Source organism: Callionymus lyra, chromosome 1 (genome assembly GCF_982586985.1).
Source record: "Callionymus lyra chromosome 1, fCalLyr1.hap1.1, whole genome shotgun sequence".
Classification (NCBI taxonomy): Eukaryota; Metazoa; Chordata; class Actinopteri; order Syngnathiformes; family Callionymidae; genus Callionymus; species Callionymus lyra.
The window spans coordinates 15,126,279-15,154,224 of record NC_141818.1 but is presented as its reverse complement, the minus strand read 5'-3'; the positions used below and the strand labels follow the sequence as shown (position 1 = coordinate 15,154,224).

Below are 27,946 nucleotides of genomic sequence, written 5' to 3'. Positions count from 1 at the left end.
GAGAGAGGGAGCAAACATCAGCAAGAAAAAAGAAAAAAAGTCTCTTTTCTCTTCACAGCAGCAGGACTAACCGGCGTCGGGGCTGTGAAGTGGTTCGTTCCACCGCGGGTCAACAGTCATGACGGAGCGCCGGCAGCACGGGATGTGACGAAGAGGCTTAAGGAGGTGAGTCGCTTCCAGTTCGAAGGTGAAGTTTAGGCTGGGACGAGACACTCGGCCACTCTTGAACTTTGAACTTGAGAGCTTGTCATGAAGAATTCTTTCTTTAGTAGCACTTGACTTGTAATTATAGAATGCAAGCACCGAAAGACTATTTTAAAGTGTAGTTTATTTTGTAGGTAAAGTTCTAATGAATTAAAATAGCAGCGTCATCAGTCACGTTATTATTCTTATCCTCCTTCTCCTCAATTGTCATCTCGAGCTTCTCGCCGTCGGATTGACTTCACCTCGACAGTACCAGCATTTAAAATATAAGCTAACAACCATCGCTCTGCACTACACCCCAGAATAAACGGACACACCTGTGCGCTCAAGCGTGCGGTTCAGGCCTTTAGAAATCACGAATTACAGCTCTTTGTGAAGGTGCCTGTTCAGGCTTGTTCAGCAATGTTCACTTGTTTAATATATTATAGAAGGAAGCTTCACGCCATGTCGCAGTTCTATGACTTCGCCTCGACCCCATGTTAATAAAGTCATGAATGCATTCATTAGGATGATAAAAATCCTCTTGTTTTTCGAGTTGTTTTTTTTACGATACGATGCAGTTTTGTGTCAGTCGTAATCGCTTTGGAAATATTTGAGTGTTGTGTAATGTGGCTGAAGTTGTTGCTGCCTGAGGAGAGATTAAAAAAAAAAAAACAGAAGGAAACAACGATGCATTGAGGAAATTATAAAAAGAGCGAATGTCAAGTTTCCTAAAGGGATGGATTTCACCTCAATACTTTATTGTACCACTCTATTTCTTATTTCTATCGGATTTCCTGCTGTTTCTTTTGCCTTTTTATCTTTGCTTGGCTTTCAATCATATTAATGAGATTTTAAGTAGAAGTCATTTGCAACATTATATCAATCCCACTGGAGAGTAAACAAGAATAACATTCCACAAACCTCCAACAGCTACATTGGCTCATTAGGTTCTGCCTCTGGTCGTCAGAGTGATGGTGTTATCTTTCATCGCTATCTTGGTCTTCACCTGGAGTCTCCTCTCAGCTGAAACATGTGAAGTTCATGACACATTTGGTCCACTTATCGACCTCGTACGCCGGAGGGATTATCTCTCCCGGTTGCCCTGACCTGGGAAAGTCGGAGGAGGTTCCTGAGAAGACCGGGCCTATCTATATTGATGGATGCAAGGTTTCTCCTGACGTGACTTCTGTTTTTCTTGTTTGCAACTTGTGATTCATGTATCTGAGTCTGTGTTTTTAGTGAAGGAGTCGTCAATTTAATCACATAAATGTGAACCATTTGTATAAGCAATAATAATATTATAAAGATTTACAGTACAGTATAATACAGTAGTGTTTCAATGCATTAAGCCAATATTGAAGACTATATTTGCCCTAAAAATCACACGATGGATACACAGTTACATAATCTATTGACAAGTTGAAACAACAACTCACAAACCTTTTGGTCCTGTAAAGCATGCTGGGAAAGTTAAAAAAAACAAATGTTCCCTAATAACCATTTACCTAAAATAAGATAAGTAGATGTTTGTAATTACGGTGGCAGGCAATGATTTTTATGCTGGACTTATTAATGCAGTTTTGTCCAATTATTTTACCAAAAATAAAGATGTTTTTAAAAAATAATAACGGGTTGTATCTGTGTCCTCAATTTTTAATTATCTGGAAATGTTCTATTTTTATGCCAGAAGAACTCCAGTAAAAAGTACAGGAATTAAACCTATTTAATTAAAGTGACCCTAAAAACTTAATTATATCTTTATTATTGTTGAAAAATGTTTTTTGCCTAATTTCAGCTGCCTCAAACTCTAGGTTCCAGGCCAAATACAGCCCACCAAGTCATTGCATATGGCCCACAAACACTCAGTACGTGTAGTTGGTTGAAATTGAAGTGAAAAATGTTTAAGCTTTGTCAGTCGTCAGGCAGTTTCTAGTTTGAAATTCCTAATCCTCTAATGTGTCTTGAATGAGATGAGCGTACGGTACCGTCCAGGGTGTGGCCGTAGATTTCTCCGACAAATGCTTTCCCAGGTCAATCTGCATCTCCGAGGATGCGGGTGCCAGAACAAATCCATATCTTCGGCGCGCAACATCCCATCGGATGCTGTGACCTGTTAAAGTAGACGCTTCTGAAAATAACTGCCCCAAATACCCAAACACGGCTTCTATGACTGAAGGCTCTGCCGCTCTGAAGCTCAGCCGCTCTCATCCCACGATGCTTGAGAGTCTTGTCCGACGCTCTTCCATCGGAGAAGGACATTTGTTTTATACCCTGAGGACATGTAACTTCTATCAAAAAAAAAAACTCTTCCAGGAAAGAAAGTTATATTTTTTAAACTGGCCAACGTCCAGTCAGAGACTTAAAAAAAAAAAAAAATGTAACAGTCGAGGATTACATAAGTAGATCTCAGAGAGTGAACTTCGAAATCCAACAACCAATAACCTCTGTTTTCATCACTTTTTTATACACCAGAAAAATAGTAGCAATGGAAACTTAGAAAAGTTGTTTTTCCCTTGAAAGGCTAAGGAAAATAACAGGGAGAAGACACGGGGGGAAGAAGAGACTGGTAGCAGATATTAGCAGTAGATCTGATGGTTTGAGGACCAGCGGGGAGTAAAGGAAAGATAGAAGTTACACACTGAGGGGTAAATAGAGATATAAGCAGTAATGTGACCATAGGCTACAGTACATGTGAGCTGTTTCATGGTCTTACTGCTCTATGTTGGTATCCAGACTTCTTCTGGCTATGAGGATCCTTTACATTGGTAAGGTTTTTAAAAAATGTTTAACTTATTCATAAGCCCACATTTTTCGGATCTTGTGCAGCAGTTTATTTGTTCAAAATCTAGAGAGTATTTGATTGCTTTGGAACATATTGTGATGCCAGTTTCCCGGCTTATTGGAAACATTTTTAACAGATCGCTCAGGAGTCAATTTACTGAGAAGGTCATTTGTAATTTGGTACTTGACTGACTGACTGGATCCTATAGTGGCCACTGTAAGTCAGTTGTTATTATTTTTGTTTAAACCTATTATGAGTTATTATTAATAAGGGGTCATTAATTATAGGTAGTCTTTCTGACATCATCCTGTTATTAAAGCTCGGTTTTTAAGCCAGTCTGCGACGATCCATCTTGGAAATGCAGTCTTCTGGTTTGTGCCAGAGGTCAAGAGTCTAAGAAGGAAATTCCCCCCCGTATAGTGTGTGACGATGGTGAAACTAGTTTTTGATATACATATTGTTTTTAAACCAGGTTGTAAATGTCTAGTGGGTGTGTATGTGACTTCCTGTCTCAAGTGGACACTCAATGAACTTTTTGCACGTCCACATCGCTGTCACTTTTTAAAGTATCTGATCAGATCCTTCCAAACAAGTCAATAGAAGTTGAGCGCTGTTAAAAGGTCTGACTATTTCGTTTTGGGCCAAAAAAACTTGTTTTGACGATAGAGCACATGGCATAGCAAGCCCACCTTCCTATGAGAAGGTTACTTTATATCAAAATGGTCTATAAGTGTGAGTGTTTGCATCATTTGTTGTTTGTCTATGTCTCCTGCAAAATGCTAGCAACCTCTCCAGGGTGTCCCTTGCCTCTCCCCCCTAACAGCTGGGATATGCTACAGACCCACGATCCAAATCAGGAAATCCCTTCGAGCATTTTCTTCATACTAAGACCATTAAATATAAAAGAAGGGTGCTTGGTTGAGTTTAGTTGAAATAAATACATTTTATTTTATAAAATGAATATCACTCTACCAAAGACTGTGTCTTCTTCCTATTATTTACGGTATCATTTTGAAGAAATCGTAAACATGTTCAAGACATTCATTTTCTTGGAGGAAGGTTTGTCTTTTTTAAAATAGTAATAGTACTTTGAAAATAAAAAATCACTTCATTTAGTGAAAACATGCACTCCAGTCTTCGAGAATCAATTTTATTTTAGCTGATTTTGACACTTTAATGACTCTCCATCTTTCTTCATCTGGTAGTCCAGCAATATCAGATGTTAAAGCAGCACTGAGTAGTTTTGGGTACCTTAATATTTTTCTACTAAACTTTTTATTTTCACTGTAAAAGTTCTTGGGGATGGTGTGAACATGCTACATATCGCGCTGGGGGTGGGGGGTGGCATGGCATTTTTTGCGACGTTTGGCGAGTGTTCATGGGAAATGTGGTCTCCCGTCAGGCTAAAAACTACCACTTTAGTCTACGTCGCTTGACTAAAAATCGCATAAAGCTGCTTTAATACAGCGAATTATTGATAGACAAAAATGGCCTGCTAGCATCTGTGGAAGATGCATGAAGTCATTTTCATGCCATCCTTTCATATGATGTATTCTTTTTAGGCTGATGACACACTGCTGTTCAGTCAGCAGTTTATCCGATACTTCCTGGGAAACTTGGCCTCAGATCCAGAGGTGACCTCATCCACACCACCTGATTGGTTTTTATGGTTCCGTCCTGCTGGATAGACAAGCTTTTCTTAAACTTTACGGGCGTATAAAATATATTCTGTAAGACACGGAGACAACATCTGCATTCGATCACCTGAGCAGCTGAGCGAGGCAGGAAAAAAAAAAAAAAAAAAGCTCCACCATGAGCGTGTTGGTCATTTTTATCTCTTACTGTCTTCCCAAACAATCATCAATTTTGGATAACAAGGTGAAAGGGCTTTTTGTTTTTGGAGCCCGGCACAAGTATCGCCCGCGGCAACATATCTCCGGCTTTCACAATATTACAGACCCCCGAAAGTGAGCTCATTGTGCCGTCTCTCACTCCCACATTACACCATTCACACTCACGGCCACGGCAGATTAGGCAGACGGGAGGATGGTTATGCTTCGGGAATGACAGTCTTATCACCGAGGCTTCAGCTTGCAGGGTCAATGGGCCCCAGTTCCAGGAAAGACCTCATTCTTTACCACCTACCTTTGCGTGTCACACTGCTCTAATATCATTTTTCAGACTTTTGCGGTGAGATAATGTGACATAAATCTGACTGCAGCTATTTTTATACTATTCTTATATTGATTATTGTTTGATAATGAGTAAACTGTAAATGTGATATTCTCTCCACGCGTCTACATTATGTCTTGATTTTTAAGACTAGATTTGTATTTTAAAGTCGCGCTATGGGACTACTATCAGAGCATTTAAGAAAAAACATTTACAATAATATGGTATAAATATCATCAAAACTGAATGACTATTAATTTTAATGGGGGTCCTCTGCCTTCCTTTTACCCCTTTTCCTCTGATCTGATTAAGTTACCCTTCCCCCTGAAACCTCCAGTGGCAAAAATGCACATTTACAGACAGTTTTATTGAGTGTTTGGGAGTCTATCATTTTATTCTCGTAATAATACTTTGTGTATTCATGTGTGTATCTTTGTTTGTCAAACCTGTGAGCAAAGTATGTTGTCAAGCTCACAACAGTTGATATTAAAGGGGTCCTGATGACAAAAAGTCAGGGGAAAAGCAGAACATCCTATATTTAATGAAGCATCCCTAAATAAGCACAAGATACTGGACAAATGAACTATAAAAGCTACGTTGGTCCCCTGGTCATAATTTTACCTAATGAGTTGTTTTTTTTAATCTTTTATCACTATTAGTGTCTTAGGATTTTACTATATATGCTGTGAAACATTAATTTAATGGCTTATTTTGTGATATAAAAATCATCCACACCACTAAAATAACAAATAATAATTTCCAACAAGAAATGAAGTTCAGAAGGTTTTTTCCGAATGTATATGACTTGTATTGGTGAGTTTATTAAGTTTTATTAACTGTATATTTTATGTCTTGGTCTGTTCACCTCTATGATAATTGCTCTATATATTGTAAAGGATCAAGGACATGTTGGCCAGCAGCCTCATGATTAAGTGTATTATATTGGTTTTAAATTGTTAAGCATGACACAAAGTACTAAAAGAGTCAAGTCTTATGTCATTGGGATTGATGGGTAATGGAGGAAGATAATTCGGTCTCTAAAAATATAATCTTCCAAGGCTCTAAGAAATGCTCTTTTCAAAGTAGGATAAAAGCTTTAGAGTTAAATATTTTATGACTAAAGCGCTGCCCCCTCTAATAGAAGACGTATAACTCTTAAAAAGTACTTCAGAACAGATTCCATAAAAAGCAGAGACACATGTTGTCGGGTAACAATAAATCGTTTTGTTTTTTTTTAGTTTCTTTTTTCTCGGATGCTGCTCGATGAAGAAATATAAAAGGAAATTGCTCAAATTTAATTTTAAAACTCCTTCCATTCATGGCCATCAATTCCCCGTCGCGGCTCTAGAGGCTTTCATTTAGACTCCATTAAAAATACATTTTGCTCAAGCTGCCAAGGTTATGCAAATGGCTGTAGAGCAGTAGGAGTCGTCGAGCCGAACAAACCCCGGCGCTAACAGCCTCTTGGCTGTTGAAAACGAGTGGCGGCTGATTGTTGCCGTGACCTGTTGTCTGATGCGGATCCTGACCCGGCAACCATCATCTCCCAGATGACTTCATGATGACGTCTTTTGTCAAAAGCCTTTTAACAATCAGCTCCGTGATTTAAATTAAGTGAAAAGATGAAGCGATTGTTATTTATTTAATGTTGTTGTTAAGTCCTAACAAGGAGAGCACTGTTGTGCCTGAACAAGTTCATTGAACTAGTTCATATTTTGGAACGTGAACTGAACATTTTACCTAAAGAACGCATGTCTGTAAACGTCAGACTCTCTTCGCCAGCTGTAAACCCTCAGTTATTTCATCTTCATATGCCCACTTTAGTATAAGAGTCACTTATTTTATTGTATTTAATTCATCTTATTTTATTGTATTTATTTCATTTAATCTATTATTAACTGTATTTCCACAACAACACGTAAAATGTCTGTGTTGTTTTATTTCCGTGTACTCTTATTGTTTCTAATAATGAAATGACAATGAAATCGAATGCATAGTTTTAATGTTAAGACAAATATAATAATTGATGTTTTGTTATATTTACAAATTGTAAAAAGAAGAGTTTATATTAACTGTATACATATTAACTGTAAACTAGTTTATTCTCAGAGCGGTGAACTTTTTAAAAGTTTCAATTATGAACGAGGTACTGAACTAGTTCATTTTAAAAAATAGGCAAACTGAGCTTTGAACTAGTTCACATAGAAAGTGAACTTCACCAACAATGATGGAGACCATGAATTCATCACCATGACATCGTGAGCAATAAATTGGTTGAGTTTTTAGAAATGAATGCCTTTCTTTTATTCTTAGTTTTCACAAATGAATTTCTTAAAAATCTTATTTTTTCTCAAAATCTATTGAGAAAATTTGAATGAATGCACATTCTGATATTTTTTTGAAAGAAAGATTCCATGAAGACATATTTATTCCTAGAAAACTAAATCCATCTTGGTTTTGATTTTGAGATTTTAACAAATATGAAGAGTCAAATTCAAGAACTGAACAGGTCAGAATAAACCATTAAAAACTGCAGAAATGATAAGCAACAAGTGTGAAAGGAAGCATTCCTTTTTCCCTCTCTCTGGCTCTTCCTCTTCAAACCCCTTGACTCTGCTGCCTGCCATAATGAGAGCCTAATGTTCAATGAAGTCCTTCTCGTGAAAAATCTCGGCTACAAAGCCGGAGAAGCAGCAGCCAATTAGATGCCCCTGTGTGTCTATGTGTGTGCGCACGTGTGCACGTGGGCATTGAAATGGTGGATGTGTTAACGTGTGAAAGCTATAGATCGACTCTCACCAAGACCGGCAAGATGGATTGAAACTCACCGACCGACTGGACTGTTTGCCCTCAACTCCTTCAATCCCAGTTGATTATCGACCGAGGGCCTGGAGTCAGTTGCATCATTGACTGAGAGTCAAGAGTTAACTTGCATCATTTTTATCCTTACCTCACGGCCATGAAGTCTGGTGTGTCAATGGAAAAAGGATTTCAAATACTGAGCATATAAAATTCCCCGGGCCGACAAAAAACTAAAAATCATTTACTGTTATAAACATACAGTTTATTGTTTTACTTAAAAAGTCCAGTAGAGGCTGTTTGCTTGTTTGTTCATTACATGAAGATTTTCTTATTTTCGGTTTGAGAGTCAAACACTAGACCTCGGGGGGGAATCACAACTTCAATCGAAATCCTTTGATACCATGAAGAAGCATGAATCCCGAAGGAAGTAGAATATTGCTGATCTAGGAAGTATGTTTTTCTTGGCCTTCAATGGTAGCACTGGGAGGATGTACAAGAGCAGTGGCAAACATCTCAACTGTGCAATGAACTGGTGATTTAATCATCTTTTAGCTCTAATAGAATAGAATAAACAGGAAAGTACAGTATATTTTAACCCTTGTGTTATCTCAGGGTCAAGGTGACCCGGAGGCCAGAAAACAATCCCTGTATCCCTGTAACGACCTCCCTGGCTTCCATAAATACATATGCAGTGGTGAAGGTCGTTCACCTTGACCCAGAGACAAAACAAGGGATACCACAAACACATTTGTTTTTTGGCCTCTAGGTCACCTCGTCCCTTCGATAACACAAGGGTAATAAGCATCGGTGTATGATTTGTGAATTACATTTTGGCATTTGTGAAAGTTTTAATAGGTTTTTTAATGCATGTTAATGTATGTGTTTTAAAAGAGGAGCCTGAGACCAAGGTGCAGTTGAAGTTATATGTGTTGGCCATCATCGTCTTCTTAGTTCTTCCTTGGTTAAGTCATCCAGCTCTTCCTAGGAGACCCAAAGCCATTCCCAGACATGTGGCGCATTTTCCTTTTCATCTTAGGGACGTCAATGAGGCTAAAAGGAAAATTTATCCCTGACGACGGGTCTTCTGAGCAGATACCGACGTAAATGTCCTGAGAAGACAATCTTTATACCACGAAACAACACAACAACAATAATAACACAATGAAAAACAACTTAATAACTTGTTTGAATTGGTGAAAAGCGCCAGCCATAGAGTTCCAACAACTGGTAGCAATCAGCATTAAAAAGTAGTGGAAGAAGATGCTGAGTAGTGTGAAGTGTCTAGCGGCACTGTATGATTTGAGACAGTACTACATGTCGAAATTTGTGCACTGGGCAAGTAAGTGCTAACGTCCTAAAGTGTACTGTAAACCTGTGCACTCGGAGAAGTGCAAAATTTGGGACACAGCCATGGTCTTGTGTCACTAACACCAGAGGTGGCCAAACAGGTCCTCACAGGTTGATGCAGGTTTTTGTTCCATACACAGTTTACTCAATGTGTTTTCAGCTGAAAAACAAGCAACACCAGACTGACAGACAACTCAATACACACTGGTGAAAATGTGTCCTCTTGATTGGTTGGAAAAAAAATCTGCACCCACTGCAGTCCTTTATGGAACACATTTTTGTCACACCTGGCTTGTACCCTCGACCTCGTTCTTTTAGTCAATACTGTCCATTTGTGACCAAAGGTGAGGGTTAGTACGAAGATCAAACTTTTCATCGAGAGCTTCCCCTTAACACAGATTAATGAACCATCTGCATAACTGCTGACGCCACACTAATCCTTTCCATTTCTTTCTTCACTTGTGATCAAGAAAATGATATTAAGACCCCCTACTGGAGAAACAATCTGGTCCCCGACACAGAGAGGGCACTCTACCTTGATCCAGCGAACTCACCAACAGAGTCAGTTTCTTGTTCATATATTTAGGTCATTAAATCCATTCCGTGAATATGTTTGTTTTAAACTCTTTAGGATTTTAAATTCTATGTCTTTTGTCCTTTTTTTGACCCGTCAATACATTGCCACTGCGCCCCTCACCAGACAGGGATGTACCAAAACAGTTGGGTACTGTACCTCAGTTAGTGGCTTCAGGAGCCTGATTTCTAGTGTGTACTTGACACCTCAAATATAAAATACTCTCCGAGATTGACTCCAAACTCCTTCAGGCAACCGCTCTATAATCACCACAAGCCTTTAGATCACAACCACAAGTGTGCAGGTCCAAGAGAGCGAGACCCTCTTCAGCTAAGACTCCTCACATGGTCCGAGAACAATACACAATCCCGGTCTGACCTAAATAAACAGACACGGTGAACTAGATAGATTACACGTGCATCTGTTGGAAATTACCATACAAACAGCCAGAATGAAAGCGATGCCATCTGGCAGCGACGTACACTGTGAACACAGAGAAACTTTTCACGACCATTGTTGCAAACAGGTATAAATCCCGGCGCTTTATAGCTCGTTGATGCCTTGGTTTTTGGCTGTGGTAATGGATTGGCCATGCTCCAGGAGAGCGTGTTCGTGGGCAAGTTTATCTGAGCGCGTGGCTGCTTTGTCAGCTCGTCCTGCAGGGTATTGTGCAGGTCAGCTGGGGCCTAAGGACCGGGGTGACGCCGCCTTCACAGAGATATCTCCGCCCGCTTTGCAGACAAAACAAGTGCAGACACAACCGGAGAAAACATGCAGCCAATCCAATTCAACGGAGAAGAAACATCTGCTGAACATAATTTTATACAGACTTTAGAAACTTGAATTGCATAATTTGGTTAAATAATGAGGATTTTGAATGGATATAATGTTTCTATTGCAAGTTGAAATGGTTAAACAATTTGGTTTAATTTTAGAGAATTCTTGAATAAATGAATGGAATTATTATTTTTATTTTTCGATAATGAATTACTTACAAGTAAGGAAATTCTTAAATCTTTTTTTTTTTCTAAAAAAATATATTGACAAAATTAAAATGAACATAAACAAACATCTTAGAAACTGATTAATCCTGATATTTTTGGGGATAAAGGATTCATAATCATGATTTATGGGCATATATTAGGACATATTTATTATTACAAAAGTAAATAAATCTCTCTCAACTAAATCAGATCACTTTTGTTGAATATAATTTTATAGGGACTATAAAAACTTGAATTTCTTTGCAAAACTTGGTTAAAGAATGAAGATTTTGATTGATATAATGGTTTTAATTGATAGATTGACATGGTGAAATTGACAGTTTACTTAAAATCTTAGATTCATGTAAATAATTAAACTTAAACGAACACAATGTACTTCAATGAACAGCTTTTTACATTTAAAAAATATTTTGACACATTTTGACAAATGCTATATTAAGGTTTAACTATAGTTTATGAAGGGGTACCCATTATCTTTGCACCAGGGACCAGTTCATTGCTGGCATTATATTCCTGCACCGACCTTCAGATAAGAACAGTTGAAAAAAATGGCATAAAATTTGTGTTTTTTGATACAGTATGGTCTATTTTAACCTTCAACCTCCACCACTGCATATGTATTTCTCGAAGCCAGAGAGGTCGTTCACCTTGACCCCGGAGACAACACAAAGGAGACCTCAAACAAATGTGTTCTTTTGGCCTTCGGGTCACCTTGACCCATAGATTACACAAGGGTTAAGAATCTCCCCAATATTCATTCCTTATAAACGAAGATGTTTTTTTTTGTTTTTTTTCGGTTCCTCTCTTTCCATTACTATGAAAATATGACGCTTGTCCTTTTCGCTGAGCAACAAATATTTCGGAAGGGACAGAAAACACTTTCCCTTTCAATCATGGTCTGTTAGACAAGCGGCAGGCTCGCGTATTATCTATTGTTTTTGTCTGTTCGACTGGAACACAGCACCTTTTTTTTTCTTTTTTTTTGTCTGTTGTCATGATGTGTAGCGGTTTTTTTCATCCGCTAATGTCAGCGGTGTGTATTCTTGTGGGCTGACACTGTGTGTGTGTGTGTGTGTTACTTGTGTGGACGTCTAAAGGTTTGTGTGCAGCAGCACGGAGGAGAGTCGCTGGTAAATCACAATCAAACCGAAGTTCTCCAGCCCTCATTGTGAGGACGAGTCATTTATTTAGCGCTCAAACACCGCTGCCGGTCTGTTTGAGGGGAGCATGCATCAACCAGCGTCCACACAAAGAGTGGCACACTTCAACTGACAAAAGAGTGAAAAGAGAAAAGGGCAAGCAGCCTTTTCTTTTTTTCTTCTTCTTTAGATGAAGTGTTGTTTGTTCGGCGTGGGTGCAGGGTGGATGGAGGGAGGAGGGAGGGAGGGAGGGAAGGATGAATGGTTATTACACATTTAGTGAATGCAGAAACAGGAGGTGTCTGGGTGATAGTGAGGCGAGGAGGGGGTACGTTGAGGGGGTGCAGGGATCCTTTGTGAAGGTTTTGAGTTAATCACTTGAGCGGCACACGTCGCTTCTAAGCGTGCACATGTCGTACACTCCCCCTTGGGGGGGGGGAGAGTAGGGGGGTCACGGTGCACACACCCACCCCAAATACAATGTCAGTTATAAAGCAAAAAAGCTGGGCACCGGGACGAGAAGGCCCACCCCCTCCAACCACACAAGAGAGTTTAGGTTCAGTCGGTGAGAGCTCTGATGGAGTCGTGCCGGGGAGATGGATGCTCGACCAAACTGTGAGTACAATCTTTTTTTTTTTTCTTTTTTTTTTTTTAGTTCCAGCCTGATGCGATTTGGAGGGCGAGAGAGCGAGAGTGAAGGCGGGAGACTCCGGAGCGGGCGAGTGAAGCCGAGACACGATTATGTCAGATGCTGTTTACATCAGCAGGGGTGGCTTCAGTGCTTCTAGTGAAAGTGACAAAACTCTGCGGCACCACGTGACACGACATATGCAGATCGTTTCCTCGGAGGACTTGCTTTTTGAAAAATGAATCGTTTTTTAAGACTCTTTTACTGTCTAATGTTCCTGTTACATCACTTGTGACGTCCACATTTTTGAAGTCTACATCGTGAAGATCAGCTGTGTCTCCAGTTGAGAGGTACCCAAGTGGACTCCTTAATACCCCAAAATGGGTTTCATCTCATGACTTCTGCTGGATTTCCTTTTTTTTGTCATTTTCTCAAAGTGCTTAAATGACCAGGTGGTGGTGTTAGTGGTGTGTGGGGGGGGGGGGGGTGTTTCCTTGGGGTCTTAGGACACGCCTGATGGCTATACTCCTCCAGAGATACTCCTGAGACGACAAGTCCCTGGTGGGATGGGGATCAGATCGGGGAACATCTGGGGTCCTTTAAATGTTACAACCTTTTATGCTTGTAGCGTCTTTTTTAAACAGCCTTGCTATAGCGTTTTATTTGCTGCAATTATACTTTTATTTCTATTGTGAAACAGAATTAAAAACGTCAAATATTTTGTAAATAATAACTGTCTTTATTCTAGATTTTATCTTACATAATTACAAAGTTATTTAAACTGGAATATACATTTAAAAGACATACATCACCTACTGTTTAGTAAAAAGAAAGAAGATATAAATTCTGACATCCTTATTTGTCTTGTGACATTTTCCTGTCAGGGGTTGAGTCAGCCTTTATTAGATCTATGAACCTCATCTGTCTTCTTTCACTTGACTTCCTTTGTCCCACATGAACCGTGTCTTTGTCTCCACACGAGCCTATATTTTCAGTCCTTATCTCGTCCTCACAATGAAAACCTAAACATCCTTAACTCTGACTCTTCTAACTCTCCTCTTGTATGTCTCTAAAGCATAACACATAACAGGTCTCACTGACCTATAAAAGCTTCTCTCTCTCGCTCTGACTGCAACTCTCCTGTTATAGATCACCCTTAACAGCCATGTCTAGCCCCTTTCACCTCGGCTGCACTCTCCTCTTCACCTCTCTTGAGCTTTGTCCATCACTCCGGAAGACTGATCCTAAATACTGGAACTCTTTTCCGCTTCTCTTCCTCCAGCCTCCCTCTTGTTTACATTTACACACACTATGCTTTTTGAGCTTCAAATAACTACCATGTATTTATTTATTTCATTTTTCAAAAGACCCAAAAATCGTACATTTAATTCACTTTAATAACCAAATGCTTTCGATTTTGTCACTAGTGTAGTCTTAAGTTTAAGGATCAAGTAGAAACTTAGTCAAATGTCATGAATTAAAAACATTAATTTTCATTTCAACTTCTATTCTCTCAGGGTTGAACTACAAAGATTGCAATGCTGTACTGCTAAGATGTGACTCTTAAAAATCAAGAAATTACTCAAATGATTATGTATTTATATTTTTTAAATATATGTATAATAGTATCATCTTCCAAAAATATATTTAGAAAGTCATCCATTCATATCAAGCACATCTTTGATGGTTCACAGTAAAAGCAATTCAACATATTTACTTTCACGTAATATATAACCATAAAAAAAAAAAAGTAGAATAGTATATGCAGATGTCTACACATAAAAAAGTAGGTCACAGAATTTAGTCCTTAGAGAAGAGAATAAATCAAGTAAGTCCTTCAGAAATAAACAGCTGATCCCTAAACCTTAGAGAGAAATAACCTACATATTTCACTTGAATCCAAAGCGAGCAGAAGAACTACTCAAATCAAATATTTGGGGAAAAAAAAAGTTTTCAACCAACAATCTGCTGGACTAGAGCAGCTGGCGAAGAGTATTTCGGAGGGACTGGTGCCTCCTGCCTGGCTTGTTCTTCCATTGGCAGCGCGACATGACTGGACCTGTTAAAGGGGGCGTGAGGCTTCAGTAACTAAACTCACCCTCCCATTTTTTTTTTTCATAATTTCGCCAGGCTAGATTTTTCTTCAACAATCTGTCGCTGCAATCTGCCACAACAACAAAAAAAAGAGGCGACGGGCAAACAACCTGCACTACGAGGTCATCTGTGTGTTTGACTCATTAACTTTTGAATCACATGGTAATAATAAAATTGCTGTGTAAAAATGCACAGTGAACAGAAGAGTGTAAACAGCAATACCACAGTAGAGATGTTTTCTTCCATTGTCGAGCACATATTAAAAGGGGGAAATGATTTCCTGGTGTTACTTGGATGGCTGAGCCGGTGTAGAGTAGGCAGTAAGTCGTCTAATTACCAGTCTGTAGGGCGGCCAAGCGGTTATTTGTCAACCCCAGCCGTCCAATCATAAATCTGGAAAAACACAAAGCGAGGCGGGGAGCCAAGACGGGCTCTCAGTTTGTTTTGCAAATGTGACGGCATGACAGAGGACTTGTTCTCCGGCCCTGACCCGGTAATACGTTGTAGTGAATAAGTTATGTTTGAGGTCTATCGTGAGATTGAAGTGGTAAACAGCAGCTTTGACGTTCACTCGTACAACAGCGTGGATCAGAGTAAATCTAGAAAAACTGGATAGTACCATTCAACTATACAGGTTTTTACAACAGCATCATTATATTTAGTAATTTATATCATTCATATCCAGATCAACTCTAAATATAAATTCTTTTTTTTGTTTATTTTGTCCCTTTTTTCATTTCTCAAAAAATATTTAGAAGAAAATTTAACTACTTTTTGGAATTAATTATCTTCATATCATTAAGGTATGTTTCTTCCAAATTATTTATGGTTTATATTGAAGCAACACTGCATTACATTTTGACAATTTATTATATATTGTTTAAATACTTTTCTGTATATTTGTTAATTTTCTCTCTCTCACTATCCTAAAACAGGAAAGTGACACAAAACCACCACGTGGGTAATTATATTATATAAAGGTATTATAAAGGGATTCTGATATTGTTCTGACACTCGGGGAGCCAAAAGCAACATTCTTACATATAATACTTAGAACATATTGCGTATTTCTGATAAATTTTAGGACATACAGTGTATATATATACGCGTATATAATATAAAAAAATATATATATGTCACTTCAGATGTCTGTCTTTAACAGTAGATCCAGCTAGAGCTGTACTGATGTACTAATCTCACATTAAGAAACGTAATATATATTGCAATAAACTTGAATGATTTCCAGGGACACTGAATTAAAGTGGTATCTTGTGATTTTACCATACTCTTTTGTTTGAAAGCCAAAATACGCCCAATCATTAGCTTTTAAAAGCTCCTGGTGCCCACTGTATCCTCTCATCCCCAGTCTTTACTGGATTTTCATTGTTACAGTAGCTGCGGCACACATTATGAATACAAAAATGAAAATACACTGTAAGTAAGTAAGTAAGTAATATTTATTTATATAGCGCTTTTCCAGACCAGGGTCACAAAGCGCTTTAACAATCAAAACAATACTCAAAAAAGTATATACTTTAAAGATCAACTGTGAATATTTTCATAACGCTGAAATAAGAAATTCATTATTTTATTTTATATAGACTTTATTGAAGATAAATGAACGAAAAAGAACCATGATAAAAACAAAATAAATATAATTTGAATGCAAAATTCCTTAATTCATCTGAACTCATACGAATGTATGTATCCTGCAGATAAAACCCTGAACTTCAAGGTTGGCCAAGACGTAAATGTGTCCTCTTCATCTACGTGACTGGATGACCTGCGGCACCATGGGCAGCGTCAGCAGCATCGTCCCCGGAAACACCCTCAACAACAAGCACTGCAAGGCCTCGGAATATCGTTTAAAAAAGGGAACGACCAACAGGAAGAGTGGCGGGTGCAGCCTGGATGGCCTGCTCAATTGTGGTTTCACTCAAGGATCTTCCTCCCCCATACGCCCCCCTAAATGCCTCTCGCACTCCAGATCCGGACGCAGTGAGGATTTCTTCTACATCAAGGTTGGAGAAATGTTTTGTTTTTTTAATGTATTTTAACAAGAGAAAAGGAAAACTTAAGGCTTAAACTGTGATCGAAGGTCAACCACAAACCCAGGTCAGTGTACCACACCCAAGGGACGATGCAGGAGCATGAAGGTGGTAGGAGTCGAGACTCGGAAGCCGATGGAAAGCAGCAGAAAAAGCTGTTTTTCATGCCTGGAAGTGTCAACGAGATGGTAAGTCAACTCCTCTGATCACATAAGAAGAATGTGTGAGACTATTTAAAACCTCAGGTTTTTATTCCAACCAGTCAAACACACATGAGTTAACGATCATGTGTTAGCTCAAACCATATATACAAAGATGCCGCATCAACTGCCTCCGTCCACTAGAGCGGTGTGTATACAGGGCGGCCATCTTGGTACAGGGCCGCTCACTCCTACAGTGCATTACGTCTTTAAAGCAATGATGTGTTTACACTATAAAACTCATCATAAATCGCTCATTTGTCAAGCTTTTTTCACAGGGTTTGTTTTTCAAACCTCAGACCAGATAGATAGACATTATTAGAAGGAATATTTTACTATATAAAAAAAAAACATTGAAGTGAAATATGAAAGGTATGCTGAGGAAAATGTCACAATATAGCAATGTTTTAAAATGCAATATTCTATTGCGAAAACGTGGGATCAAATGATGATTAGGATCACTGCAATGTAATAAGAAGTGCAGAGTACAAATGACAGTTGATTGTTGATATGACCTCAGTAATAGATTTTTAAATAAAACCCTCTTAGAAATTGAACTCATTTGAGAGAAGTTACTTCTGATGCAACTAGAATTGGGACAATGTATTTACAAAAACAATATATTACAAAAGAGCTAAACCTTAATAATAAATAATCATTTAATAACAACCTGCCCATACTATGTTATCCCTTAATTTACCAGATCTAGTTTGTATATAATCCGCTCAATAGAGCATCCATAAGTGGTACAGAAGTCTGGGATCTTCTGACAGTTGCTCGTCTGCTGACAAAATTACTAGTAAAACCAAACCTTTTTTTAAATATCCAAGCACCCTGTATCATAGCTACTGTACATGTATGACAATTTGAACGGACCAAACCGTTTGAAAAACGGTCCAGAATTCAGTGAATAATTGTATTTTAAGATTGAGAAGTACCTCTTTCACTGTAGTTGATGGGGTGTCTATTGTTTTTATGTCTATGTGTCTGACAATCAACTGATCACAGTATTGGTTCATATATATGTGCTTGACTGGTTGGATGCAAAATCCGCACCGTCTCGACCTTTTTCTGGACCAGTTGGACACCTGTGAATTAGAACAACGATTATAACCAGTTTTAATTACAGTTGCTAGATTCGTCTTACATCTAGTTTCCTACTATTGTTTGGTCGGGATCACCCTAATGACTCTGAGGAACTTTTTGCGGTCACAGACAAATGGGTCAGCTTACACTGGCTACAACTTAGTGGACTTTAATTATTCCGGCTGAAACCTCGCTATAGAAAAAAAAGGGGACAATCAGCGAAGTCAGTGGAATAATTTCCATGCTTCTTTAATGTAAAAGTGGACGCGTGAAGACACTGCTGGAATAAATGCAAGTCACCATGGAGGATAATTTGATTCTGTTTAAACTCAGCAATCTATTGTAAATCTGACCTAAAAAACTTTGAATTAATGTTTTCCAGTATTAAGAGACCTTATTTAAGATTAGCTATTAAATTGTATCGTCATAAAAATGTGTTTCTATAGTTTAACTCAAAGTGTGCTGGATGGTGGTGGAAATGGTTCATTTGTGTGTCCATTTTTTAGATTTTTTTAGTTTTTTTTTTAAAGAAAAAAAAGGCTGGTCATGACTATGGATTATTCAACAATTGTGGCAGCACCTAAAATCATCATCCTTGTGCCACCATAACACTCTCTGTTGATAGAAATACTGAGTAAAGTTGCTCGCTTGACCGAGGCAAGACTTTTACTCACTGAGGAACGAGTGCACACATACTGTAGAAGAGCCTCATATTGGAGTCCATTTCTACGACATTCTGTCAATTAATCTTGGGCGAGATGAAGAGAAACCTAAACCAAGACCAATGGATCTGAATGCATCTGAACTTAACCTCAATAGAACTGGTGAAAATAATGTGTGTACTGTTGATTTATTATTACAGATTGATTTATTTTCATGGTCTCTGTTTTGGTCACGATCTGGAAAAGTCTTGGTTTTGATTCAGTCTATCTTGGTCTTGGCCCTTTAAGCAATTTTGACTGGCCTGCGGCACATTCAACCATAAATAATGAATGTATCATCAAAAATTTAGTTTTGTCGACAGTTTGTGTCACTTTTTGGCAAAGGCGGGTTTTTTTTGCGCTAAGCCAGGGACGTGCAAAACACATTTACAGGTGTTTTGTCAGGTGACGCGAGGAGACATTTATCTTTAGCTATTTGATATATAACGGTCAATTGATCAAGAACATTGTGAATCAAGACAAAGAACATTCAGTCATACATTCATGGACAGGACGTCAGTTTGTCGCAGGGAACACAAAGACAGACGAACATTCACACACACCCTCATACCAACAGACAATTTCCCCATGTTCCCATTCAACCTCTGTATGTTTTTGGACTGTGGGAAGACAAAGAATAATAGGCTGTAATAGGACCAAGTCTTGAGAACCACAACACCGACACTGACTATTGAACCTCCATTCATGCTAACCATGAAGTTCTTCCATTTCCAAACAATATAGCTCCGTTTAGGAATTTTCCTTATGGGTCTCTTCATTTGACTGTCTGTTCAGAAGGCAGGTGTTTAGTCACTTCAAATAAACAAGTCCAAATAAACCCTGTGAGGCCAAAAAGAAGAAAGGAAACTTCACACACTTGTGGATTAACTTTGAGGATGGAAATAGCTGGCAGAGAGAGTAAAAAGAAGAAAAAAAAGCACAACCACAAAGAGAAGGTACACCAATCATGTCAGATTCTGAGCCGGTTTTAAAATACTCCTTTTCTCCTCACAATTGATTCAGATCTTTTTATTTTGTTGGTGTTCCTCTGCTGCTATTGTGAGTCTCTAGGCTTTCACCAAACTCTGCAGCCTTTCATCCTGACAGAGCAGGACTGAGTGAGTCGAGTTTGTAAAGACAGTTCAATGTGTTAGCCAAAACTCAGCTGCCAAACAACAACAGGATTTAATGCCGTTGTTACAAGTTACAAGTTTGTGATTGTGTTAACTTGAAGTTATGTAGAACAAAACACAGGTACAAAAGCAGGCAATTGTTATTAATATTGATCAAGAGAAATCTAGTAAAACGGATGCTAACTGGGGCTGAACAGTTATTGAAAATAATATAATTGTGATTATTTTCCTAAATATGCAATTCAATTTCCTCTCTTCTTATGCATTTTTCTCTAATAAAATGTTTTTTCACTTCACAGTAAAATGTATTTCCTTGTGATTGTTAAGATAAAGTTATTAAGCATCCATTTAAATCAAGGTAGAAGGTTTATTTAGTAGCTTTAACTACACTTCAATAAACTTAATATATTGACTGCAAATAATGCATGAAAGCTCCTCCCCAGATAGAAACACTAATAGACTCAGGGACTCATTCATCCTTTTCTTTGTTATTTTTCCTTTGATATTTGTTCTTTATCTTTAGATTTAGTTTGTGTCATCTTGCACTTTCTTTTTATTGCACTTTGTTCATGTTCTTGTTTTATGAATCCATCGTCTTTGTTGATGTGTGCTGGAAAAACAAATTCCCGAAGGAGATCTCCAGAGGGACCAATAAAGTTTATCTATTCTAAATACTTTAAAAAAGTGCTTGAAGTGTGATGTAAACATTTATATTTATAAGTCAATAATAAATTAGAAAAAACTTCCAAAGTAAATAACAGTGCAAACACTGGTCATTGACTTTTCTTACTGCACATTTTTGCACATTTTCTCTTGTTGTATCTTGTCATATTTAAGTGCATCTCCTGTCATACCGATTAATATACTTTAATTTACAACATTTGAATTGTGTGCTTGTACAAGGTAACACACTTTGGATTAGCACACACACACAAACACGCCAGCAGCGCATACAGGATAACCAAAAACTTCATTTATATCTCCTATGATTTAATGAGAATCAGACAAAAGTGAGAGCATTTCTTTTCCAACTAGTAATCCTGTGATACTTCCATCCTCAGAACAGCTTCGTGAAAAGTGATGATCGACACCACTGAGCTGTTACAGCCCTTCAGCTAAAGACTATTAGCAAGTCATCGCCCATAATAGCAGCAGACTTTCAAGCTTCCACAGCCAAGTTCAGGACAGATGAAGCACAGCAGGACGTATAATGGGAGCCGTCCATTCCCCGTAACCTTTGATGAACCTCCCTGGCATGGTTGACCTTGATAATCTTAATCTGTTCTGACATTTTAGAGTCCAATTTTTTTCTTTTTAAGATTCTTCTTTACTCCTAAAAGATGAATGGAAAGACAAACAAAAATAAATGGTTTATGTGGGATAGATTAAGGGTCATGGTAGTTCACCGTTTTCTTTTTTGTTTTTTTTTTAAGTTTAAATTATCCCACTCCCCAGTCATGAAGTCAGTGAGAAGGAATGCTGAGCTCACTAGCTTTTCCTCCTAAACGTCAGCAGTAGCTGATATTATTAATATGGTGGGAAAGGGCTATTCATCTTCCCTCAGACAGCACTTTGGGGTGTGCTGATGGGGGAGGCGGTCTGGTACTGCTGGTGATGCTCCTGGACAGTGCAGAAAAAGGGCCCAAGGAAAAAGTATAAGTTCATCTTTAAAATGAGTTTTCTCTCTTATGACAGTCAGGGGAAATTTTCCTTGCATCTACTGCTGTGTGTCTATTTGAATATCAGCAGCTTGTAGAGAGGCAATTCTGCACGCTTCGCCGCTTCCATTTCTAATATAAAAAGACATGATTAGGAAAAAAAAAAAAAAATCTATTTCATTTGTACAGACTTCCAGCACGTGACAATGCTTATCTCTAGCCAGTCATTACCATTTGAGAATGTGACTCATCCTCGGCTCTTTATACTCGCTACAAGGGGAAGTCGGTCCTTCCAGGTCTGCCAGCTCGGAGGAGACGCTGAATGTAGAAGGAAATAAGGAAGAGCTGCTCTGACTGTGTGTCACTTCAACTCCTCTAGACCACTGCTGACAAACCATCGGTGCGTTCCGCTGCCTTCAAGCCCGGGATAGCCCGGTTGTCCAAGGAGATGGAGCACAGCAGCTTGGACAGCTTCCTCAGCCCTCGAGAGAAAACCAGGACTCCAGATATTAGAAACAACACTCTCTTAGGTCTGTCTTACATCACCACCCTTACCTTCACGCGATAGTTCACCCAAAATTCAAACTCATTTTCTACTCGCCCTCATGTCGACTAAAGTTTGGGATTATTTTCAGAGTAATCTGTTCCTTTTTTAGAGTTATAGAAAAAAAAGTATGTTCATTTTAATGTAGTGACTGGAGCTCAGTTGTCTTCGTCCTCAACTTCGTCCAAAAAGACACTTAAAAACATCCAAATACCTCCGTACTGCTCGTCTGTAACGTCCATTTCGTATTGAAGCGTCAACACAAAAGTGACACTAGCCTATATTTTAGGATAGTTTGTAGCAAAATCTTAAAGAAGAACAAGGGATACAGACAGGAAGTAATCCTGGAAAAATTTCGCAAGTGCCTAGACAGTAGACTGTATTCGTTCTGGAAGCGTCATATTCTTTGTCGTGATGCTTCTATAGATACCTAATAAAGTTAGTGGTGTTGTTAGCAACAGCTGGTGCGTGACGTCAACGTAAATATAGTTTTATTTTTAAAATATCGATACAGTGCTATTGAATATCGATACAGTATCAGGAAAAAAATATATTGCGATATAACGTTATATTGATATTTTCTTACACCCCTAATTCTTAACCCCCTCAGTGTGTTAATATGAATACAAACAAACAAACGAACAGAAATGTAGGGTATGACAATAAGATTTCAATGTCCGGCTCAAGGTGACTTAAAGGTCAGGGTTGATATTTACCCGCAGTACTTTCGGAGTGTTCTATTCTTTAAACTTCTGCTACAAACAAGCTTAAAATATAGTTATTTCATTTATACCGGAACAATCCTTCTCGTCGAGGCTTCAATACAAGATGGACGTTACGACAAGGACCACTGAGCTCTAGTCGCTACATCAAAATGAATAAACATTTTCGTCTATAACGAATGAACGGAAAATAATCCAAACCCCTGGTCGACATGAGCGTGAGTAGAAAATGAGTGAATTTAGAATTTTGGTTGAACTAACCCTTTGAAACTAAATGAAATATCCTTCTATCTCAACAGGGACTCTCTCCGACTCCGGGCGTAACTCCATGTCCAGCCTCCCCACCCACAGCACCAGCGGCAGCCTAAACGCCTCCACGGGCCCCGTCAGTAGCTCGGACGGCAGCTCGGCTCCGGCCAGCAGCCTCAATAAGGCGGAGCACACTTTCTCGCCGTGGGTCAGCGGGAGTAGCTCCAACACCGACTCCGGCTTCAGGGCCGCTTTAAAAAGCGAGGGGTTGGCGTCAAAGGCTAATGGGGATGGCGGCTCCCCATTTTCCTCGGATGAGCCGGGCCATCGCTCGGAGAATGTGGGTGGGATTCGATCTCCTATAACAACAGATGAGTCACTGATTGAACATTTGGAACAAAGGCTGCTGGAGAGAGAAACGGAGCTGCAGGAGCTACAGGTACTTTTTGACAAATCTTAACTAAAGCTGGTCTGCAACACTAGCATGTTTGTTTATTTCAATGACTTGCATCAATTTGTTTCCCTTTTTTTACCCCTTTGTGTTATTATGTTCTCTTTGGAATACATCTATTAAGCTGAGGAGAGTTAGGTGTATATACTGTATAAAAGAAATCTAAATTATTTAAAGTGTCATATGGTAAAAAAAAAAAGTTATCTCAAGACGAGATTCAATGTAAGTAAGTCATTTATATTTGTAGAGTGCATTCCCAGACCAGGGTCACAAAGGGCTTAAACAATCAAAACAATACTCAATAAAAGATATGCTTAAAAGATCAAGATAACACCGAGACAAACAGAGGAGTTCCAGAAAATCAAGGAAAAGCCTACACAAATTATAATGGCTCAAGATGTTTCTCTCATTATTCTGACACTTATATGAAGTGGGATATGTATGTACAATATTTACACAGAGATAATTGAGAATGTAACCGGTGACACGGGTAAATATTAAAACTAAGAAGTTATTAGTGAAACTAATGAGTCAGTTTAGAGACCACTTGACGACATGGTCTTTTTAAGAATTGGGGCTAAAAAAGAATTACTAAAAAAATATCATTTTATAGGATTAATAAGGTCAGAGTTTCCATACAGAGGAGCTTATTAGTTGCTTATCAACTGTGTTATCACAAATTTAGGACTTAAATAATGGAAAATCTCTCGCAAACGTAACAAGATATATAAACTTATATCGATATATTGACAAAATAAGTAAGTAAGTACGTTTTATTTGTACTGGCCAGGGTAACAATGGGCTTAAAGAACAGAACAAACCACAGTTAAAAATACATACAAATTTAAAAACTTTAAAAGGCCAAGACAACACAGTGACAAACATAACAGCCTCAAGACAATAAAGAAAAAGTCTGCACGAATAACACATTTTTTACTCTTTGTAAAAATGTAGGTCTAAAACTTGTATTCCTAATAAATGATAAATTAGTGCGGTATTGACTCATAGCTAACAACAAACATGGTGGCAGCAGAAGTGATAATTACCCTCGCCAAGGAGGTCAGGAAGTGGTAAGCAGGCTAGCAAATTAACCCTAAAACAGAAAAAATAGATTACTTTTTTTTTGGAAATGTTGATGATAAGTAATTAAGCTGATTTTACTACATCAAATTTATGTCCACTGAATATGTGACACGAGTGCCACAGTTTTGATGAAAATCTAATCCAATATGTCAAATGTTTAAAAAAAAGCATCAAATTTTGGCGATAATAATTTGGAATTTGCTTTTTCTCCAACAGGTGAGCTTCGTTGAAAAGGAGGCTGATACCTGCCAGCAGTTTGACGAAAGACAAAACTACTGCGCCGTAAAGATGGAGGAGTTGAACCAGAGGTGCTCCGGCAAACTGCAACAAACCGCTCAGACGACCACGAAAAGCCAGCAGGCGCTGCAGCTGCAGGTCAACCAGCTGCAGGTCAGTACCGCTCCTACGGCATCACACTGAACGACTGCCAACTCACTGATGTTTGGAAACTGCTACAGGAGGACAAGGAGAGGCTTCAGGAGGACGTGGCCAGGCTCAGCCGGGAGAAGGATCTGGCAGAGCTCCGACTGAGGTGCTGTGAGACTGAGAGCAACCGACTGGCTCCGTCACTGGAGGACGTGCAGTGGGAGGTGAGATTTTATTACAACATATAATCATTTTTTTCAACCCGAGGAAATCGTCAATTTGAATTTGTATACCTTTAATTAATATAACTGGCTTATTTATTATTTTTTTTAAACAGTTTTATAGTTGTTGTTTTTTGTTCCCTCTTAACTATATACTCAAAGCTATATAAATGAGAACATTTGGGTCCCCTATTAGAGGGCCACATAATATCATCTCATGGCCCATGGAACTTCGCTTCAGTCCCATAATGCATTTCACCTTGCAATTCAATCAAAACAAACCTGTTGGACTTCATAAAAAAAACACTTTTACCATTAGATTCTTTGCTTCATGCTTGTTTTTGCATCTGATTTATATCATTTTTTTCATTTTTTCTGGGGATTCATGAAACCACAAGCTACATTATCTGCTTATCGATCCAATCACGGCTCATTTATAAACACCTTTTTTTTTTTTATTGTAAGCAAGAAGATGGTTTTATAAGAGCTGCACACGACCATCACACTTTGGTTACAGAAAAGAGATTTCTCGACGAGACAGACGTGTCTGAGAAGCTCTCAAGTGCTTTTTGTTCAATCGATGACTGCTGGTCAATGAAACACATTAATATTGTGAATTACTGTATACTTATGACGTGATAAAAAAAAAAAAATCTATATGAAGGTCATTAAATGGACATGTTTATTTAACAAATTGCTGCTCCCTTTTAGTTCAAATACATTTCATTTTTTCGAGCATTGGCATTAATTAATTCAACTAAATTCCTTTTGTGACAAGTTACTTTGTTGCAGTATGTTGAGTTTATTCCAGTCAGCTGTTGCCTGGCTTGAATGTTGATTCATTATTTACTTTTTTTTGTAACCACCTGCCTTTTTGTGCTGCTTTTGGGTTGTTCGCTATCGACTAACAGCAAGAGCAGATGGTGTTAATTGTTAAAAAAAAAAAAGAAAAAAAGAAAAAGGTCCGCCTGCAGCAAGATGGTATTGCTAGGTTTAAAAACGGATTGACTTTAAAGGAGCAGAATAACCGACGAACATTCAATGTTTCATTTTGTGAGAAAACTTGATATCGGTCCGTTATCGTGATTTTTTTTTTCCCCCTCTCTGTGAAATGCAGGTCTGCCAGAAAACCGGTGAGATCTCGCTGCTTAAGAAGCAACTGAAGGACTGCCAGGTGGACGTCAGCCACAAGCTGAATGAAATAGTCAGCCTGCGGGCGACACTGAAGGAAATCACAGCGAAGACGGGGACGCTGGAGAAGCAGAACAAAGAGCAGGGCGACAAGCTTTACACTCGCACCAGGGAGGTGGAGGTCAGTTGTGGTGCATCTATAGACGGTTTAGAATCATCGTGGTCTTCCTCTAATGCATTTTGTCACTCAGGTTTGCCAGAATGAACTCCAGCGCAAGAAGAACGAAGCGGATCTCCTGAGAGAAAAAGTTGTTAAACTGGAGATGGAGATGGAGAAGCTGAAAAGGGATCTGACTGTCGCTGAAGAACAGAGGCTTCAACAAGGATTGCAGCTGGAGGTCTACGCCCACACTCGTGCCCTGGAAAGACTGACCCAGAGCTTAGAGTCTCCAGTCAAGGAACAAGAGGACCAGGCGTCGGACTCCGCAGAGTCTCTCCTTAAGAAGGTAGAAGCTCTGAAGAAGGAGCTCACGGAGGAAAAGGATGCCAAGGAGAAGCTGGAGAACAGGTTCGAGCGGGAGCGGCTGACGTGGAACAAAGAGAAGGAGAAGGTGATCAAGTACCAGAAGCAGCTCCAGATCAACTACCTGCAGATGCATAAGAAGAATCAGGACCTGGAGAAGATCTTGAAGGGGTTGACCGCTGAACTGGAGTCTCGGGCGAAGCTGGGCTTGGACATCAATTACAGCTCTGGGTTACAAACCTATGATGACGTTATTGCCACAGAGATTTGACTCTGCTTCTTTAGACTCTTTTCACCCACCAATATTTATATATTTTTGCACAGAACACACCACAGACTGTCGACTGGAAAAACCCTTATTGATCAATTTTGTATTTATGTGATTATTTAAGTAGAATTTTGTGCCAAATGTAATAAAAACACTGTCACTGCTGGGTTATAGTATTAACTTATTTTACGAGAAAATTGTATTTTTTATAACTTTTATGATGTTCAACAAGCGATGATTCAAGACGAAAACTCTCAAACTTTGAGATGGACATGACATGTCATCGCTACTTTGATATACTCATGGACAACTATAGGATTTAAAGATTGAACTTGAATTTTAATGTATTTTTATTCATTTCAGTTAAAATCATACCGTTTATATATCTTCATTTCTGTGGTTTGCAACAGTTCAATATTGTTCTTTCTGCTTTATCTTCACTTAGTTTTGAAATTGTTCCAATATTTTAATCCATATATTAATGATTAAGAAAATACAAAATTACATGAGATCAATATGAGGGGCATGAAAAGTGACTTCTGACACAAAACCAGAAGATTCAAACCTTGTTTCAACTCTGGGCTATTTTAATGGTGGCCGAGAGAACTCTAAACAAATCCAAGCCACACAACAACAGATGTCATTACAAAATTGCAAAAGAAACAACTGAACAACATTCAGAAATAGGGAAAATAATATAAATAATAATAATATTGATACAGCATTTACGGCTTGAGTTCATTTTTGTGTTGTAATTTAATTTACAATCACTATATGGCAGCAATCAATACATCCACCGTTGCTAAAGGAACATGGAAATACAGATACCAGTGA

The 27,946-nt window shown here is 38.6% G+C and overlaps 1 protein-coding gene across 1 annotated transcript; it reads left to right on the top strand.

Annotated features, from left to right (window-relative positions):
* lzts1 (leucine zipper, putative tumor suppressor 1) lies at nt 1-27,278 on the top strand. The gene is made up of 9 exons (XM_087794706.1): nt 1-165; nt 16,444-16,749; nt 16,827-16,964; nt 21,934-22,084; nt 23,120-23,508; nt 24,820-24,993; nt 25,062-25,193; nt 26,308-26,502; nt 26,573-27,278. Exons 2-9 carry the CDS (start codon nt 16,480-16,482, stop codon nt 27,113-27,115), a joined length of 1,992 nt encoding a protein of 663 aa, XP_087650832.1. The 5' UTR covers nt 1-165; nt 16,444-16,479; the 3' UTR covers nt 27,116-27,278.
* Nucleotides 27,279-27,946: the final 668 nt, after the last annotated feature.

Excerpts from the sequence above, each read along its gene's own strand:
- lzts1 (XM_087794706.1), top strand. The coding sequence starts at position 16,480 with ATGTGTCCTCTTCATCTACGTGACTGGATGACCTGCGGCACCATGGGC. Across the intron at positions 23,509-24,819 it reads CGGAGCTGCAGGAGCTACAG|GTGAGCTTCGTTGAAAAGGA; the intron begins GTACTTTTTGAC and ends TTTCTCCAACAG. Across the intron at positions 24,994-25,061 it reads TGCAGGTCAACCAGCTGCAG|GAGGACAAGGAGAGGCTTCA; the intron begins GTCAGTACCGCT and ends AAACTGCTACAG.